This window comes from Pristiophorus japonicus, chromosome 2 (genome assembly GCF_044704955.1).
Source record: "Pristiophorus japonicus isolate sPriJap1 chromosome 2, sPriJap1.hap1, whole genome shotgun sequence".
In the NCBI taxonomy this organism is placed as follows: Eukaryota; Metazoa; Chordata; class Chondrichthyes; family Pristiophoridae; genus Pristiophorus; species Pristiophorus japonicus.
Genome location: NC_091978.1, coordinates 322,442,656 through 322,460,618, shown reverse-complemented (window position 1 = coordinate 322,460,618; position 17,963 = coordinate 322,442,656). Strand labels below are relative to the sequence as shown.

At 43.6% G+C, this 17,963-nt stretch overlaps 1 protein-coding gene across 1 annotated transcript in view; it reads left to right on the top strand.

Moving 5' to 3' along the window:
• Positions 1–17,132, top strand: part of ankrd50 (ankyrin repeat domain 50) — a 186,085-nt gene extending 168,953 nt beyond the window's left edge. The window contains exons 3-4 of the mRNA XM_070871825.1: positions 7,809–11,374; positions 15,541–17,132. Coding sequence (XP_070727926.1) covers positions 7,809–11,371 — 3,563 coding nt within the window. The 3' untranslated portion in view covers positions 11,372–11,374; positions 15,541–17,132. The remainder of the gene's footprint in view (positions 1–7,808; positions 11,375–15,540) is intronic.
• Positions 17,133–17,963: the final 831 nt, after the last annotated feature.

Genomic DNA, 17,963 nt, shown 5'->3' with positions numbered 1-17,963 from the left:
GAAGAGAGAGAAAGAGATTGGGGGGAAGAGAGAAAGAGAGGCTGCGTAGGAGAGAGATGCTGCAGGAGAGAGGGAGAAAGAGACTGTGGTGGAAGAGAGACTAGGGGAGAGAGACCGGGGACGGGGTGGGAGGGGGTGGGGGTTATTGGAGTGGAGAGAGGGAACTCAGGGAAGACAGATCACATTCTTCCAACCCCTTACAAGGGACATCATTAGAGTGGATAAAATCCAGAAGCCATGACACTCGCTATTCACTTCATGCCCAATAAACTTGTTAACCATCTGTACACAATGCCCAGTCTATGGGGGGGGGGGGGGGGGGTGGATGCGGGATAAGGACAAGCACTTGCGCTGGTGTAAGGAGGGACTTTGGCTGGGGAAGGAGTGCACTTGTGCTGGGGTAAGACACTTTGGCTGGCCCTTGCTGTCTTCTGCGGAGCTCTGTCCTCTGTTGCTTCAGGAAGTCAAAGTGGATCGGATTGCAATTTGCAAAGTCAGTGAGATCTTGAGATGGGCGGTTCCAGTTACACATTCCAATGAAACTTCATGGTGTGGCTTATCCTCCAAGGGGACCTAGACAATTGGGAAACTTTTAAAAGCCAGCAAAGAACCACTAAAGAAATGATAGAGAGGGAAGATAGATTATGAAAGTAAACTAACACAAAATATACAAACAGATAGTAAGAGTTTCTACAGGTACATAAAAAGGAAAAGAGTGGCAAAAGTACATGTTGTAACAATGGAGAACAGGGAAATGGCAGAGACATTCAACAAATATTTTGTAGCAATCTTCACCGTAGAAGACACTAAAACATCCCAATAGTGAATAATCAAGGGGTTATATAGGGAGGGAGGAACGTAATATAATCACTATCACTAAAGAAGTAGTACTCGGTAAAATAATGGAACTAAAGGTGGACAAGTCACCTGGACTTGATGGTTTACACCCTTGGGTCTTAAAAGAAATGGCTGTAGAGATAGTGGATGCATTGGTTGTAATTTACCAAAATACCCTGGATTCTAGGGCGGTCCTAGCGGATTGGAAAACTGCAAATGTAACACCCCTATTTAAAAAAGGAGGTAGACAAAAAACAGGAAACTAGAGACCAGTTAGCCTAACATCTGTCGTTGGGAAAATGCTGGAGTCCATTATTGAGGAAGCAGCAGCAGGACATTTGGAAAAGCATAATTCAATCAAGCAGAGTCAGCATGGTTTTATGAAAGGGAAATCATGTTTGACAAATTTGCTGGAGTACTTTGAGGATGTAACAAGCAGGGTGGGTAAGGGGGAACCAGTAGATGTGGTGTATTTGGATTTCCAGAAGGCATTCAGTAAGGTGTCACATAAAAGGTTACTGCACAAGATAAAAGTTCACGGGATTGGAGGTAATATATTAGCATGGATAGAGGATTGGTTAACTAACAGAAAACAGAGTTGAGATAAATGGGTCATTTTCCAGTTGCCAAACAGTAACTAGTGAGGTGCCGCAGGGATCGGTGCTGGGGCCTCAACTATTTACAATCTATATTAATGACTTGGATGAAGGGACCGAGTGTAATGTAGCCAAGTTTGCTGATGATACAAAGATGGGTGGGAAAGCAAATTGTGAGGAGGACACAACAAATCTGCAAAGGGATATAGACAGGCTAAGTGAGTGGGCAAAAATTTGGCAGATGGAGTATAATGTGGGAAAATGTGAGGTTATCCACTTTGGCAGAAAAAATAGAAAACAAATTATAATTTAAATGGAGAAAAATTGCAAAGTTGCTGCGGTACAGAGGGACCTGGGGGTCCTTGTGATTGAAACACAAAAATTAGTATGCAGGTACAGCAAGTAAACAGGAAGGCAAGTGGAATGTTGGCCTTTATTGCAAGGGAGATACAGCATAAAAGCAGAGAAGTCGTGCTACATCTGTACCGGGTATTGGTGAAACCACACCGAGTGTACTGCATACAGTTTTGGTCTCTGTATTTATGGAAGGATATACTTGCATTGGTGGCTGTTCAGAGAAGGTTCACTAGGTTGATTCCGGAGATCAGGGGGTAGACCTATGAAGATAGGTTGGGCCTATACTCAGTGGAGTTCACTAGACTGAGAGGTGATCTTATCGAACCATATAAGATAATGAGGGGGCTCGACAACGTGGATGCAGAGTGGATATTTCCACTCGGGGGGGGGGGGGGGAAATTAAAACTAGGGGACATGGGGCTAGAACCTCCATTTTTGTGCTTATCACCCAAAACTGGGCATTATTTCCGGCATGGATGTTTTTTAAAAAAAAAAAGGGTTTTCAGATAGCCAGTTTCTCGCCCATTCTCAAAACACCTAGTTTCCATTTTTGAAAATGGGCGTTACTGTGAGCGATATCAAGTGGGCGGTAGCATTAAAATTTTTGGACCTTCTGACGTAAAGTGTGGCCGTCTTTAGCAACGGCATGGCAACGTTCGATTCCCGCGATTCAGGAGGTCAAGGGTAATCATGACATGCGCAGAAGAGGAGACCGAGAGAGAGAAGGAGCTCAGATACACTGAAAGCATATGTGGCTGTGGTGCATGCTTGTTTGGCTGTTGTGGGAGGCATGAGGGAGATTCACCAGTGGCAAAAAGCCAATAAGCACCATGAACATAGTTGGCACCGAGTTTTTGTCCAACAAATAAGATATAACATGGAAGGGATTGAGGAGGCCCTGGAGCTGGTAGCCAGGAACACTGGTGGCAGAGGGCTCCCAGTAGTCTCGGAGCGCCGCACTGCACCCCAAGGTGACGCACTCCCATTGCCAACCACACGAGAGCCAGCAGCAACATCTTGCTTCTGGCTCGGAGCATGTTCCCACCTCGGGACCGTCCTCTTCCATATCCGTCCAACCAACCCTTTACACGCCCCTCCCCCCTACAAATGCAGCTTTGCCCAGGAGGCTTGGAGTCAAGAGGGGAAGGGGTGGAGGTGGGGAGGAGAAGCGGGGGTAAGGTTGGTTTGTACAGAAATACTGATGATTTCAGACTAATGTTTGGTTTAAATGTTTTTTATTTAACTAAACCTTGTAGCACATTGGCTCAGATAGCTGCACCATTACATGCTGGTGATTCCTTAACATCAAAGGGTATAATCACACTTAACTTCAATCAACTTCAACTTTAACTGTCACCAAGGTGATGCCCACCATTGATGTATGACCTGCACACCCAGCAGTGTGTCAGCCTTGTAAATAATGTTCTTTCAGGCAAAGCGATCATTGATGAGCTCCTGACGTAAGGCTCTTGCAGCTATCATGCCACCATGGGCCCTTTCATGCGGTCTACAGGGGGCGGGAGCATGACTTCAGCATCAGCCTGATTGTCTGGGCCGATGTCAGCATCCGCCTCCTCGTCCTCCTCTTTCTCTCTCTGCTGAGGTGGACTGTCAGACTCTTCAGGCAATTCTTGTCCCCTCCTGATAGCCAAGTTGTGTAGCATAGAGCACACCACCACGAATTGAGCTACCTGCTCAGGGTGGTATTGGAGCTCGCCTGCCGAATCGTCCAGGCATCTAAAGCGCTGCTTCAGCACTCCAATGATTTTCTCTCTGGCTCTTGTATCGCCTCTCGGCCTCAGTGTGGTTGTCACGCTGAGGGATCATCAGCTAGGTGGCGAGGTGATATCCTTTGTCACCAACCATCCAGCATTGACCTTGTGGCTGATTGTTAAACAAGTCAGATACAGTGCTCTCACACAGGATGTGCGCATCATGGATGCTGCCCAGAAATTGAGCATTCACTGCCAGTATAATTTACTGGTGGTCGACAACCAGTTTGATATTCAGGGAGTGGAATCCCTTACGGTTCCTGAAAGCCTCAGCAACCTGAAAAGGTGCCCGCATTGCAATGTGCATACAGTCTTATTGCTCCCTGCACCTTGGGGAAGTTTGCAATTCTGGAGAATCCTGGAGCCCTCTCACTGTGCCTCCCTGGTCATAGGAAAGCTGATCAAGTCCCTCCTGTATGCGTACAGGGCTTCAGTGACCTGTCTAATGCAGCGATGTGTGGCATGCTGAGAAAGTCCACAAATGTCGCCAGCTGTGGCCTGAAAAGAACCTGAGGCGTAGAACGACAGTGCCGCGGTGACTTTGACCTCGATGGACAATGCAGTACTTTTGGTGCTGGCAGCCTGCAGATCTACCCTTATCAGCTGGCATACCTCAGTGATAACCTCTGTGGAAGCACAGTCTCCGAAGGCAGGTGGTGTCAGGCAAGTTGAGGTAAGAATGCTTCTCCTTGTCCTTGCGAGGGTTGTAACGTCTGGTCCTCCTCATCCGTCTGTCATGTCTTACATTGGACATAATGTTCCTTTGGCGATGTCGAGTCTGCTGCATGTATTTGTTCATCAAGAGAGGGTGAGAAAGGACAGGCCCCAATGCAGTAGCTCTCTGTTTTCCATCAATTGGTCACAAACCAGGAATGTCCCGATGAAGACACCCCTTCAATTCCAATCGGTCATAGTATGGTCAAGATGCTTTTACAGATGTTCACATCAACTCCAACGACCTCCATAATGCTGTGATTAGTTCCGGTTAGTTCTACTTTTTGTGGGGCGGTGTTTTGGGCGTGCGATATTGTGGGCACTAAGTGTGCGATGTGGTGAAATTGACGCTGGGCAATCTCATGGCCGCTAGTTTCGGTAAATATGCTCTTTACGACAAAAAAATGTGGGCAAGCGTTAATATTGAATCTCGGCATTAAATCCATGTGGAAAGTAACCGTGGGCGATATTATTGTCGTTTAATCCGCCCATTCTGCTGATTCCGCCCAAAAAAAGTGGGCAGGCAGAAATATTTTTTCCCTGCATTATGCACATGGTGTAAGTAACGCTCGGGGTAAGTTTCCAAAAAATGCCCGCCAGTTTCCATTTTGTGCCAAAATGGACGATATATGGACGTTATACGTCATTTCGGTGATAAAGTGGGCTTTTTAAGCATGCAAAAAAAGTGGAGGTTCTAGTTCATAGACTCAGAATAATGGGCCACCCACTTAAAACCGAGATGAGGAGGAATTTCTTCTGAGGGTTGTAAATCTATGAAATTCTCTGCCCCAGAGAGCTGTGGAGGCTGGGTCATTGAATATATTTAAGGCGGATTTGGACAGATTTTTGAGCGATAAGAGAATAAAGAGTTATGAAGAGCGGGCAGGGAAGTGGAGCTGAGTCCATGATCAGATCTGCCATGATATTAAATGGCCTACTCCTGCTCCTATTTCTTATGTTCTTACAAAGGGTGGAGCATGGTGGCCATTTTGGCAGTACAAATTTTATAATTTTTTTATAATTATATGTTCCTTCTCCCCTCCCAACCCCCTTCGCCCCACTCTCCAGTCTTTTGACCTGCTGTTCTGATGCTGCTAATTTTAACTGGGATATGGTTTTATGGGTGCTGTATACTCTCTGGTACCTCACTCAAATGACCATACTTCATTTGCCTGCTTAGTATGTGTCAACTACCTGCAACATTCCCTTGCTCATGTTCACCGACAGTGTATCAGCTACCTGCGACCTTTCATCCCTAATGTGCCTGGACAGTGTTCCCATTTCTTGAGTGTGTTGTTGCTTCTCCCGACAATCCCGATACCTCATCACCCACCCCACTAATGGTGTCCAGGAGTGATCGTGTAAGGTCAAAACTCTCCCCACTCATTGCCATCATCTGAACCACATTTGTTACAACCTGCATCTCAGGAGAGTACTGTCGAGCTCGCCTTCCCCTCCCCACCCTGGGTGTGGCTTGCTGCACCCCGCTGGGACCCGCAGCCTCGGCCGGTGAAGCCCTGGCACCCCACTGGGACCCGCAGCCTCGGACGGTGGTGCCCTGAGCTTGCCTTGTTGCACCCCACTGGAACCCCCAGCCTCGGACAGTGTGAAACCAGGAAATGTCCCACCACTCGCACCATGCAGGAAAAGGGTTGGCACCTCAATGGGTGGCACCAGCACCTCCTCCAGAGTGAGTACAACAGTGGGGGCTTCATCCTCTCCATCACCCTCATGGTCTGGAAGGTTGGTTTGGGAGATGTTCTCTTCAGGCTCATCCGTGTCTGAATCTTCTGCATCAGCTTCAGCCTCGTCAGGGTTGGCCTCAAGTTCTGCAAAATATAACAACAGAACAGATAAATGGTTAGCAGCAGAGGAGGGGACAGGGTGGCATGTGTAGACTCACACAGCGCAGGCAGCAGGCTCATTTGAAGGACCACAATGAATGATAGCACATTGCATCAACCGAAGCGTAGCTGACAGCGACATCCCCATGAACCGAAGCATGGTTAGCCCACGCAGTACTTAACATTTAGCAAAGCCAGACTGTGGAATTTGCAGGATTTACCCTCTCCCTCGAGTGTAGGCCCAGCTTGTGCTTGTGCTTTTCTCCAGGTAGAACCCATTAAAGCAGCGACCCTCACTTTCACGAGTGTCAGTGGGTGCAGATTTGCCAGGCCTCCTCCTGTTCGAGTTCTCTCTCTTTTGTTGTGGGCCACCTACCTCTGGAAAGATGAAAATATAACCTTTTGGAGAGGGTGTCTTTCTGCTGGGTGGGACATACAGATGGTCACATTTACAATTGCAATTCCAGTGAAAAAATAAAAATATTAATTACACCAACTACTTGACCAAGGTCCTGCCACTTATTTTTGCACTGGTCTCCGGACCTTGGTGTGGTCACCATTGCACTGTAATCTTGTGAAAATTGGTTCCAGCGTTTCTTTTTTTCTTTTGGTGCAACTTTTATTTGACCTCTGCTGGTGTCCAGCTCATGCCATCTAACCTCAATTACAGTAACCAGGGCCTCCACTTCCTCCTGTGATATATTTTTGATCCTTGAGCTGCGTTGCATATTGCAGCTATGATTTTTTCTACTCAGAAGAAAAGTTCTCACACACAACTGACTCTTTAAAAATGGCTGAATGCAAACCGGGAGCTGTACTGGGCTTGTGATCCCATACCAATCATGTAGAAAATGTATTTTTTTTTTTTCCCCCCGCATGCACAGAAGCGGGGGGCCTCCTTTTTATAGTACAGACCTTGGGCTCCACCCCTCAAAGCTACAGAACAGGCTGCGCGGCACCAAAATCAAAAATTACAATGGGGAAAGTTGCGTAGTCGGCCCAAAGAAAACGGGCAGGACTCTTCAAATACGCAAAAAAACGGTAATGGGGAAAATTGAGCCCCATATCTTTAGGTGATGTGGTCAAAGGGGAAGCATGTAGATGAGAAATAGGTGAGGACTAAATATAGATTCTTGAGAGACTTCAGAGATAACAGTGTGGGGGCAAGAAGAGAAGCCATTGCAGGAAATTCTCTGGCTACAACTGGATAGGTGAGAGTGGAACCAGGCAAAGGCAGTCCCACGAAGCTGTATATCGGAAGAGAGGTGTTGGAGGAGGAGGAGGAGGATGATGTGGTCAATCATGTCAAAGTCTGCAGAGAGGTCGAGAGGATCAAGAGGGATAGTGCACCATGATCACAGTCGCAGAGAATGTAATTTGTGACTGATTAGGGCCGTGGTAGAAACCTGATTGGAGGTGTAAACATGGAGCTGTGGGAAAGATGCGCACATATTTGGGAGGAGACAATTTTTAATAACTTTGGAGTGGAAAAGGAGATTGCAGATGGGCAGTGGTTTGCAAGGACAAAGGGAGGGGTCAAAGATTACACAGTCGGTATTGTACTTATCAGCTGGACATCAAGAAGTGCAAAAGAATGTTTTATGAAAGAGGCAGCCAAAATCTCAATAAACCTCTGCTTATGGTAGTCTTTAATCACATTATTTAGTCACAATATTTTTTTCTTGCAGGCTTCCGAAAAATTAGCTTGGATGATCTGCGTAAAGCCTACATTGTAAAAGACGTACAGCAGTATATCCTATATCGTCTGGACCAGGAGGAAGCATTGAGACAGCATCTGACGAAAGAAACAGCTGAAATGTTGAACCAACTCCATATTAAAAGCAGTGGCTGTTTCCTTTATCTTGAACGTGTCCTTGATGGAGTGGTGGAAAGTTTTATTATGCTGCGAGAGATAAGGGATATTCCAGGAACGCTGAACGGACTCTATCTCTGGCTTTGTCAGAGGCTTTTCGTGCGAAAACAGTTTGCAAAAGTGCAGCCTATTCTAAATGTAATTTTGGCTGCATGTAGGCCATTGACTACTTTGGAATTGTATCATGCAGTCTGGACAAAAAACATGACCATGACGATTGAAGAATTTCAGCGGAAATTAGATATATTATCAAAGGTTCTTGTAGATGGCTTGGGAAGCACTAAAATTCTGTTTCATTACAGTTTTGCAGAGTGGTTGCTTGATGTGAAGCACTGCACACAGAAATACTTGTGTAATGCAGCAGAGGGCCACAGGATGCTGGCTATGAGTTATACATGTCGTGCAAAAGAGCTCTCCCCTTTGGAGGTACAGGAGTTTGCACTGCACCTGCTTAATTCGAACTTGCAGCTGGAGCCACATCACTTAGCTTTGTGGATGATCTGGAACAGCACGCCTGTGAAAGGAGCTTTGTTGACAATGATTCCTAAGGAGCAGGAAATACTACAGCTTTTAGTAAAGGCAGGAGCTCATGTGAACAGCGACGATGACCGCACATCATGTATTGTACGGCAGGCGCTGGAGAGGGAGGATTCCATTCGAACTCTACTAGATAATGGTGCATCTGTTAACCAGAGTGACTCTAATGGAAGAACACTGTTGGGTAGTGCAGCCTACAGTGGCAATTTGGATGTAGTTAATCTACTGATCTCTAGGGACGCTGATCAGGAAATTGAGGATAATCATGGGCAGACGGCACTTACACTTGCTGCAAGGCAGGGTCATACCAAGGTTGTTAATTGCCTCATCGGACATGGTGCTAACATAAATCACACTGACCAAGATGGCTGGACAGCATTAAGGTCGGCAGCTTGGGGAGGGCATACAGAGGTGGTATCTGCACTTCTCTATGCTGGAGCTAAGGTGGATTGTGCAGATGCAGACAGTCGAACTGCTCTCAGGGCTGCAGCATGGGGAGGACATGAGGACATTGTTCTAAATCTGCTTCAGCATGGAGCAGAGGTTAACAAAGCAGATAATGAAGGAAGGACTGCACTCATTGCAGCAGCATATATGGGGCATAGAGAGATAGTCGAACACCTGGTAGACCATGGTGCCGAGATAAATCATGAAGATGTGGATGGAAGGACAGCCCTGTCAGTAGCTGCGCTGTGCGTCCCTGCAAGCAAAGGTCATGCATCAGTTGTTAGTTTGCTGATTGACCGAGGAGCAGAAGTTGACCATTGTGACAAAGATGGTATGACTCCACTATTAGTAGCAGCCTATGAAGGTCACGTGGATGTTGTCGATTTGCTTCTTGAAGGAGGGGCAGATGTGGATCACACAGATAACAATGGTCGTACTCCTCTTCTGGCTGCCGCGTCCATGGGCCATGCATCTGTTGTAAACACCTTGTTGTTTTGGGGTGCAGCTGTAGATACCATTGATAGTGAAGGAAGAACAGTACTGAGTATAGCCTCAGCACAAGGGAATGTAGAAGTGGTGCGTACTCTGCTGGACAGGGGACTAGATGAGAATCATAGAGATGATGCTGGTTGGACTCCATTGCATATGTCAGCATTTGAGGGCCACCGACTAGTATGTGAAGCACTTATTGAACAAGGTGCTAGAACTAATGAGGTGGACAATGATGGTCGAATCCCTTTAATACTGGCTGGTCAGGAGGGTCATTATGACTGTGTGCAGGTCATGCTTGAAAACAAATCAAACGTGGATCAGAGAGGTTATGATGGTAGGAATGCATTACGTGTTGCATCGTTAGAAGGTCATCGAGATATAGTTGAACTGCTCTTGAGCCATGGTGCTGATGTGAATTGCAAGGATGCTGACAGCCGGCCAACACTGTACATCCTGGCACTTGAAAATCAACTGGCAATGGCTGAGTATTTGCTAGAAAATGGAGCAAATGTAGAAAGCACAGATGCAGAGGGGAGAACTGCTCTGCATGTCTCCTGCTGGCAGGGACACTTGGAAATGGCCCAACTTTTGATAAATTACCATGCTGATGTCAATTCCGCTGACAATGAGAAGCGGTCAGCTTTGCAGTCTTCTGCATGGCAAGGTCACATGAAGGTTGTACAGTTGCTAATTGACCACAGAGCATTGGTAGATCACACATGCAACCAGGGTGCTACTGCTCTTTGCATTGCAGCCCAGGAAGGGCACGTGGATGTTGTTCAGACATTGCTGGAACATGGTGCTGATCCGAACCATGCAGACCAATTTGGACGCACTGCAATGAGAGTTGCAGCAAAAGGTGGCCATACGCAGATTATAAAGTTATTGGAAAAGTATGGGGCCTCCAGTCTAAATGGATGTAATGCTTCTCCAGTTCACACAATGGAACAGGCAGCCCCTCAGTCTGTCACTGTGAAAATGCAGTCCTTGACAATTAAATCAAATAGCTCTGGTAGCACTGGTGGAGATCTGCAGTCTGCTATGCGTGGTTTCTCTAATGGTCCTCAACACCCTTTCAGTTCACCCTCTGAATCTCCAGATTCAACAGTTGATCGGCAGAAGTCCTCACTGTCCAATAATTCACTAAAGAGTTCCAAAAACTCCTCTCTCCGCACAACATCATCCACAGCAACAGCCCAGACTGTACCTATGGACAGTTTCCATGGCATGTCCTTCACAGAACAGATACAGCAGCATTCTTTGCCACGCAGTCGAAGCAGGCAGTCTATTGTATCTCCATCATCTACTACACGTTCCATAGGACAATATGCTGGTTCCCCAACTAGTGAACACGAATGGGGACAAATGAAGCCCAGTGCGAGATCTAGTAAAAGCAGCAAAACTGGACACATTGAACCCAGTGAAGGTTCCGCCAAAACTGGTTCATCTGGGAAGAGATCAGCCCAGAACAAGCAACACAGCTCCTCTCAGCCGAAGGTTTTGGAATATGAAATGACACAACTAGACAAACGAACAGCCATAAATAAAATGGTACAGAATAATGTAGTGTCACTAAAGCAAGCACCACCTGAGCCACAATGTAAAATCCTGATTCCACAAAGTCCACAGGAAACAACAAGAGCTCAGCAACAGTTCTTAATTCAGCAGCACGGGGAACAAAAGAAAAGAAATGGAATAATGACAAATCCAAATTATTTGCAAGGGAACCCTGTTTTTCTGGGCAGGGTTGCTGTACCAAGGAGTGGACAGGAGAGAGGACATACTGAATGTTTGGAAGGTTATCCATTAGCAGAGACTGAACTGAGTCTGAAGCAAGCCCTAAAACTACAGATTGAAGGAACAGACCCTAGCTTTAACTACAAGAAGGAGACACCATTGTAGCAGGTACTGTATCGCTCATTTGTGTGCAACTCTAATGCATGCAAGTATTTATGTTGTGACATCTCTGCTCTGTTGTATATTCAACTTTCCTACAGTGAGGTTCAACATCTTTAAGTATGATTTGATCTATTGGATGAACCAGCTCTACACATAGTAACAGTACTGTGTAGATTCTCGTATCTAGATCCAGATCACTTTGATATCGCTTTAACTGAATCTCCAATAGAAGACTATCTCAGTCTGAAGCAAGTCATGACATGGAAGGGTATAATTCCAGTGTAAGGGGCACTTTTTCAGCTTAAATTCCTATGGGGTAATCTGGCGAAGCAGATCATCAACCCTTTATGTAGCCCAACCAAATTTCATTCTATAACGGACAAATAATCCACTCTGGCAGGTGGTGAAGACAAAATTTTACCCCTTGGAGTGCTGTATTCTCAGCCAGGAGATCCAGGCTTCAAATCCCAGCTTCCACTCACATTCACAGTTGAGCATATCTCAAGAAGTAAGTTTGTCTCATCTGTGGGAGAGAAGAGAAACTGGAGCTGGATGTGTCTATAGTTGTTGGATTGGCTGATTTTATTGGCATTATGTTTAAAACTGATGCACCATGCACTGGTTTCACAATTAAATATTTGCTTTTCTTAAAAAAAATATATATATTTTTTTTCCATTAAAGCATGAGACGAGAAGATTTGAAAGAAGTATTGAGTTTTGGAGGGTAACTCTTAGGAGATTGTATGAACTTCAGTATGTACATTCAACACAGGTCGAATTATTCACCAGCAAATAAAATAGCTAACTTCAGCACTGGTGGATCTTCAACATTGTTTACAACTGATGCATAATTATTCATCTTTCCATATCAATGCTGGTATTAAAGCTGCCGTGGTTAAACCACAGAGAATGAAATGGTTGGTCTGAAACATTTGGTCTTAAAGTTTCCAGAGAATCATCCATTTTGAAAGAATGTTTCATAAGTGCTGTTGGCAGCAAGAGACAAAATTAAACTATTGTATGGTGGAGGGTTGCAGTTTAATATGCAGAACAATAACTGATATTTTCTTAAAGCAAATTTATCAACTCCAGTTTCTCTTCTCACCCAAGGATGAGTGACTCCGTTCATTAGAAGGGCAGTAGTCAGAGTGAGCCCTCTGCCTCTGCCCAATGAACTTCACCAGAGGCCATACCTGTTTTCATAGTCAGGCCTCATTTGAATATCAGTGATTTTTTTTTTGGGGGGGTGGGGATGGGGAGTGGGCGGGGGGGGGGGGAAGTGATGAGATGGAAAACCTGGTGGTCCCTCCAAGGAACCGAACACGCAGAATGGTATTAAAGGGGAAGGCCGGGCAATGCCAGGGAGAGTTCAGCAGGCAGCAAGATTTTTGTGGGGCAAGGAAGAACAGTCATGCTCCTGAACCCACAAACATCCTTTAGAAAACTTTCCTGGAGCATTTTTAAAGAGGCTCTATGCTGATTTAGCCACTTTACGTTCAGTCCCACGGGTGTGTCTTAGCACGTACACTACGCATTGTATTGTGTAAATTGTGTGTTGATCCTCTATGTCGTGGGACTTCAATTTGTGGCGGCGGAAGTGCTGAACACCGATTTTTTTTTTTTGCCCAGCTCAGGATTACGGCAAGCCAAATATTGAGTCCTGCACTGTGATTTTGGTCCTGCAAAAAACTGACACTATAGACAGAAACAATATAAAACTATTAATACCATTATCAAATACAGGGTTTAGGATCTAAATTACCGGTAGTTTGCCTCTACATTGGAATATTGGCCTGGATTTTGCTCTTAGTGGCAAAGGAATGGCGCTCATCCTTCACCTTGCTGACAGCTGCCTCCCAACTTTTTACGGGATTGTCAGCAGAGATTGTCTAATCTGGCGTCTTTTCCAGCAGTGTGCCCACTACATGGGATCTGTGACAGCAGTGATCAAGTCAAGAAACAGTGAGGCTCTTCAACCAATCAAATTGAAGAGCCCTCACTGAAACCTGTAGACCAAACCTGAAAGTATAAAGCAGGAAATATAAATTAGATTTAAATGATGTACAGAAAGCGAAATAAAGGTTGGGAAATACAGATGGGATTAAGGGAGAGAGATAAAAGAGACAGATAGAAAAAGTAAGAAAAATTTTAAACTCCAACACTAATTTTCTTCTGAGAGAATGAGACTCCACACTTGTAAAATTATTTTTTCAGGGCTAGAGAGGTTCTGTAGTAATTATCACTATCATGCTGTTAAAAACTCATTTACTCCTGTTTACACCAGTGAATGTTCTTTCTATGCTGTGTGGCCACACAGTAATGGGAAAGGTCCTGCACAGCTCAATAGCTTTACCATTGTAAATACCATGCATGCACGGAAATTTAAAGGGATTGCGCACAGAACAAACCGTAGCTTACAGGGAACATTGGCACCAGCCCAAACCTTTTCAGCTGTTGTTAGTACAGAACTAGTGGATAATTAAAGCAAGTTCACACCATTGCAGTCATTTCAATGCCGTGTCTGTCGTTGAGGACTGTAACAGTGCACCCTGTGGAGGAGCAGGGTATCTATGACAGCAACTTCTGGATTTCCACGTTTAACTGCGCATGTGCATACTCCAGAAGTTTGTCATTTTCCTCCATTATAACGGTGAGCGGTGATAACCTCTCCGTTATTATCATTGCAAATTCTGGGCCATTATGATGTAAAAACATTTAATAGCTCAGATATTTTTGAATAAAATGTTTCATTCTCGTTTTTCTGAAAGACAAATGTACATCCAACATTAAATGTAGACAGGTGAAGTGTGAGACATCAGTTTTAGGTGCTTTGCTTTCTATTGACAACCATTAATGTAACCACTGTTTTCAATGTGTTGAAGGAAAATATGGAGGGGTTAATTGTGTTAGTATTCAGCTCAAATTCTTGTGGGTAAAAAGATGCACTGGAGAAAATTAATGTATTGCCATAAATGGGTAAATAGTGCTGATTGGCAAGCATCTGTTGAATGTAGCTCTTTGTTCAATGCATAGCACAAATGATGAAACAAAGCTGAATCAATATTCTAAACTTCTCTATCATTGTGGAAGCACCATATCCACAAGGACTGTAGCAGTTCAGAGAAAAGGTTTGCTATCACCTTCTCAAGGCAACTGGGAATGGGCAATAAATGCAGCCTTGCCAGCGTCATCCATGTCCCAAGAGCCAATTTTTAAAAAAGGTGTATAAATCCACCATTAACCAGAAGCCATTACTGAGAGTGCATTAAGAGAAACAATTGCCTGTACTGTCATCTAATTCTGACTGATTAAATTCAAGAGAAATTTTCAACAACCATTAAAAGTCCTGCTTTCTTAAATCTTCAGATTTCATTGGCAATATGATCCCTGATTTTAATTTTGTTGAGTACATTTGGCTTATATATACATATGATTATAGATGATGACCAATTCATGGTTTAAAATCCAATTTCTGTTCGTGAGTACCATATTTTGAGTTGGATTTAGTGTAATTGTGTTTGACCCAACAACTCCTATGGGAGAGGATGAAACACTGGAGCTGATAACCGTGTAGAAAAGACTAATTGGATTTGCTTAAGTGGTTAGATGAATAAACACTCTCCATAGACTATTCTTTCACAAATTTGCATCTGTCACATGGTTATAACACCAATATGTTGTATTAACAAATGTTAAGTCTACTCTCTGTTGACTGAGTTGGTTAATTTGTTACCACTGTGGAATTGGGCCATAAAGACCAAGAAGATCCTAAGTTTCATTTCCGCATCTATGAATTAGCAGTAGCAGTGACCTTGGGCTAGATTGGGAAAAATAAGCCAGGTTTTCACTTCTGCATACTGTCCAATAAATACCGATGGAAAGTGTCTATGTTAACGTTAGTTGAGGACCGGATCAGACTTTGTTGTGATGCCTCCATATCAAATAGCTTACTAATTCACAACCTACGCCCACATGAAGAATGGACATTTGGGCAACGTACCAGTGAATGACCGTGACACTCTCCGAAGAGGAGGTTAGAAAATTGCAGATGATGGGGAATTAATTATTGCTGCTTCACTTAACCATGAGAACTACATGATAACTTTCACGCATTCAAGAAAATCCTGGTAGCCTATTAATGTATTTAAATCTAAGCATTGTTTTTTTTCCAGACAAACTGTGATGGATTTCAATGAAGTGCAGCATTTAATTTCCATCATAATTTGCTGCCAGTATTCCGAAGGCACTGAACCAACTGTAGCCTCAGTGGAACACCGGCCTGGTTTTGAAGAAGTCACCCGCTATCAATCTTGAAAGCACATTCACTCCATGAAAGCAACAGAGGACAAGTTTTACCACTACATAGGTGTTTCATACAAAACAACTCTCAACTCTGCCTATGTTTAAGGCTGTCTTTAAGTATAACCATCTATATGCTATATATATATATTGGTTTGTGTACTTTGTATTTTCATAAAGACAACAGTATATTACACCCCAACAGTTATAGTTATTTTATGATGCAGTGGGGAGAATTCAGCATGCAGAATGTGAAATTAGAACTCAGTCAAGGTCACCAAAAGATTGAGAATCTGTGAATAAGCAAAGTGTTGCTTATGACCTAGGACTACAGATGTGATCTGAAGACTGGTAAAATATACCACACCTATCGCTATGGATTCGGATCTGCATTTGTAGAATGTGTGCGCATGGAGCTTTTTTCTCCGGCCTCCCCTTAAATTGTTTTGGTGAGGTGACTTTATAGAGTCATTTGTCATCCACATTCAACTGAAAATGAGTTTGGAACTGAGTTGATCTAATATTTATTTTGTTTTCTGTTATGCAGTATTGTATTCATAAACACATACAAGAAAGGGTGACTTCAAGTTGAGCACGATTTTGGGAGGGAGATTCTTTTGTCCTTTGTTATTGAAAGTTGGATGTACAAAATGTAATGGCGTGCAAGAACACACAATGATTTCTGTGTGTGTGGTTTTCTTTCCTGTTGGGAGAAAGAGACAGGAGGCACCGAGCTACGTAACATGTCACAGAAAAGATGATTGCTTGCTGTATGTTTGTGTCTTTGTGTAAAAAAAAAGTTGTTACGTGTAAGGTGTTGAAGGTATAGATGGCAGGACTACTGTGGTGTAGTGCATGTTCATACTTAGACAAGGAGCTGATTCCAAGGCCAGATCAATTTATGTTCTGTATGTGAGTTTAAGGCATAGTCTGTTGTGGGAAAACTTAGAGAAGCTTGTATTCCAACACAGTATTTTTGTCCCTGTGGGACTACTTTCTGTGATCGACAGATTAAGATAAAAGACTGCAGTTTCAGATTTTGAAAGTGTTGACTTTGCCACTGCAGGCTTGATCATGTGTCATTGCATCCCAGAACTCAAAACAGCCCCAGGTACAGTGCAGCAGTAATAAACATGCAGAGCTTCATTGTGGACAGGGTTTGTGTTTTATTACACAAGAGGAGTGTGTTTAAAGTTTCAAATAATCCCTGCGGCCTTTCTTGTTAATTAGGTTTTACAAATGCCTTTCGTATTACCATACTGGTTAGACAATAGTCACAGCTTGATTCATAAGGTGCTAAGATTTTCAGAGAGAAAGTCTTCATTTAGAGTTATGTGAGTTAATATTTTGATTTAACCTCATTAGAAATATCATTTTTTTAATGTCTCTGCAATGTAAATACTGTAAAGAGAACATTCCCAGACCTGTGTCATGAGCAAGTATTACTTTGTGTCTATATTTCAAATCCCCAGGGGATGGGATGGGTTTTTTCGGCGGGGTGGGGGCGGGGGGATTGAATCATTTGAAGCATGAAAGCTTGAAGAATCAAAAATCGGCATCTGTTCTTGTCTTGGGCCTGTTGACTGGAGCTTGACCCTGGTTTAGCTGTATACTTGCCTATCTGATTCAAAACTGAAAATATCCAAAGTAATTCATTCATTCAGTTGAAAGAAAAGCAGCTGAGGAGGAGTGCAGGTGGTGTTGTGCCCTCTAAACATATTCTCCTATCTTTAATTCCAGGCAGTATTTGAATTCTGTATGTTTCTATTTTTTTTAATCAGTTTTGTTTTGCTATGCAAATCTATTTTGTTTATTCAAATAGTCACTTAACTGCATTTCAGTTAGTTAGATTTACACTTAAATCATTGGTTTTTTGTATTTGGTTGTAAATAGCTTTAATGTACATTGAATTTTGCATTGTAAGATTTTATTTTATTTCTTGTATTATATTGAGCAAAAATTCCTTATGTATAGTAAAGTGCTTAATAAATATATTTGCTTTTCAGCAGATTGACTTTAATTTAACAACTACAGTATTGTGGCTTAAACAATTGTGTGGATTTGTTTGAGAAGAATGAAGTGGGAAAAAATGCGTTGGGGCAACAAACCATGAGAATCATTAGTTGTCTGAAGTGAGAGCCTAGCCCTTCTAAAAATCAAACTGTTACAATTAATTATGATTTGCCAGCCTTTATCCTGATGCTATCATCAGCAGAGCTGGTCTCCAGTCGTCTTGGTTAATCCTTGCCACTGGACCAAGATCTAGCTCTGTCAAGCCCTTGTGGTGGCTGGTGTG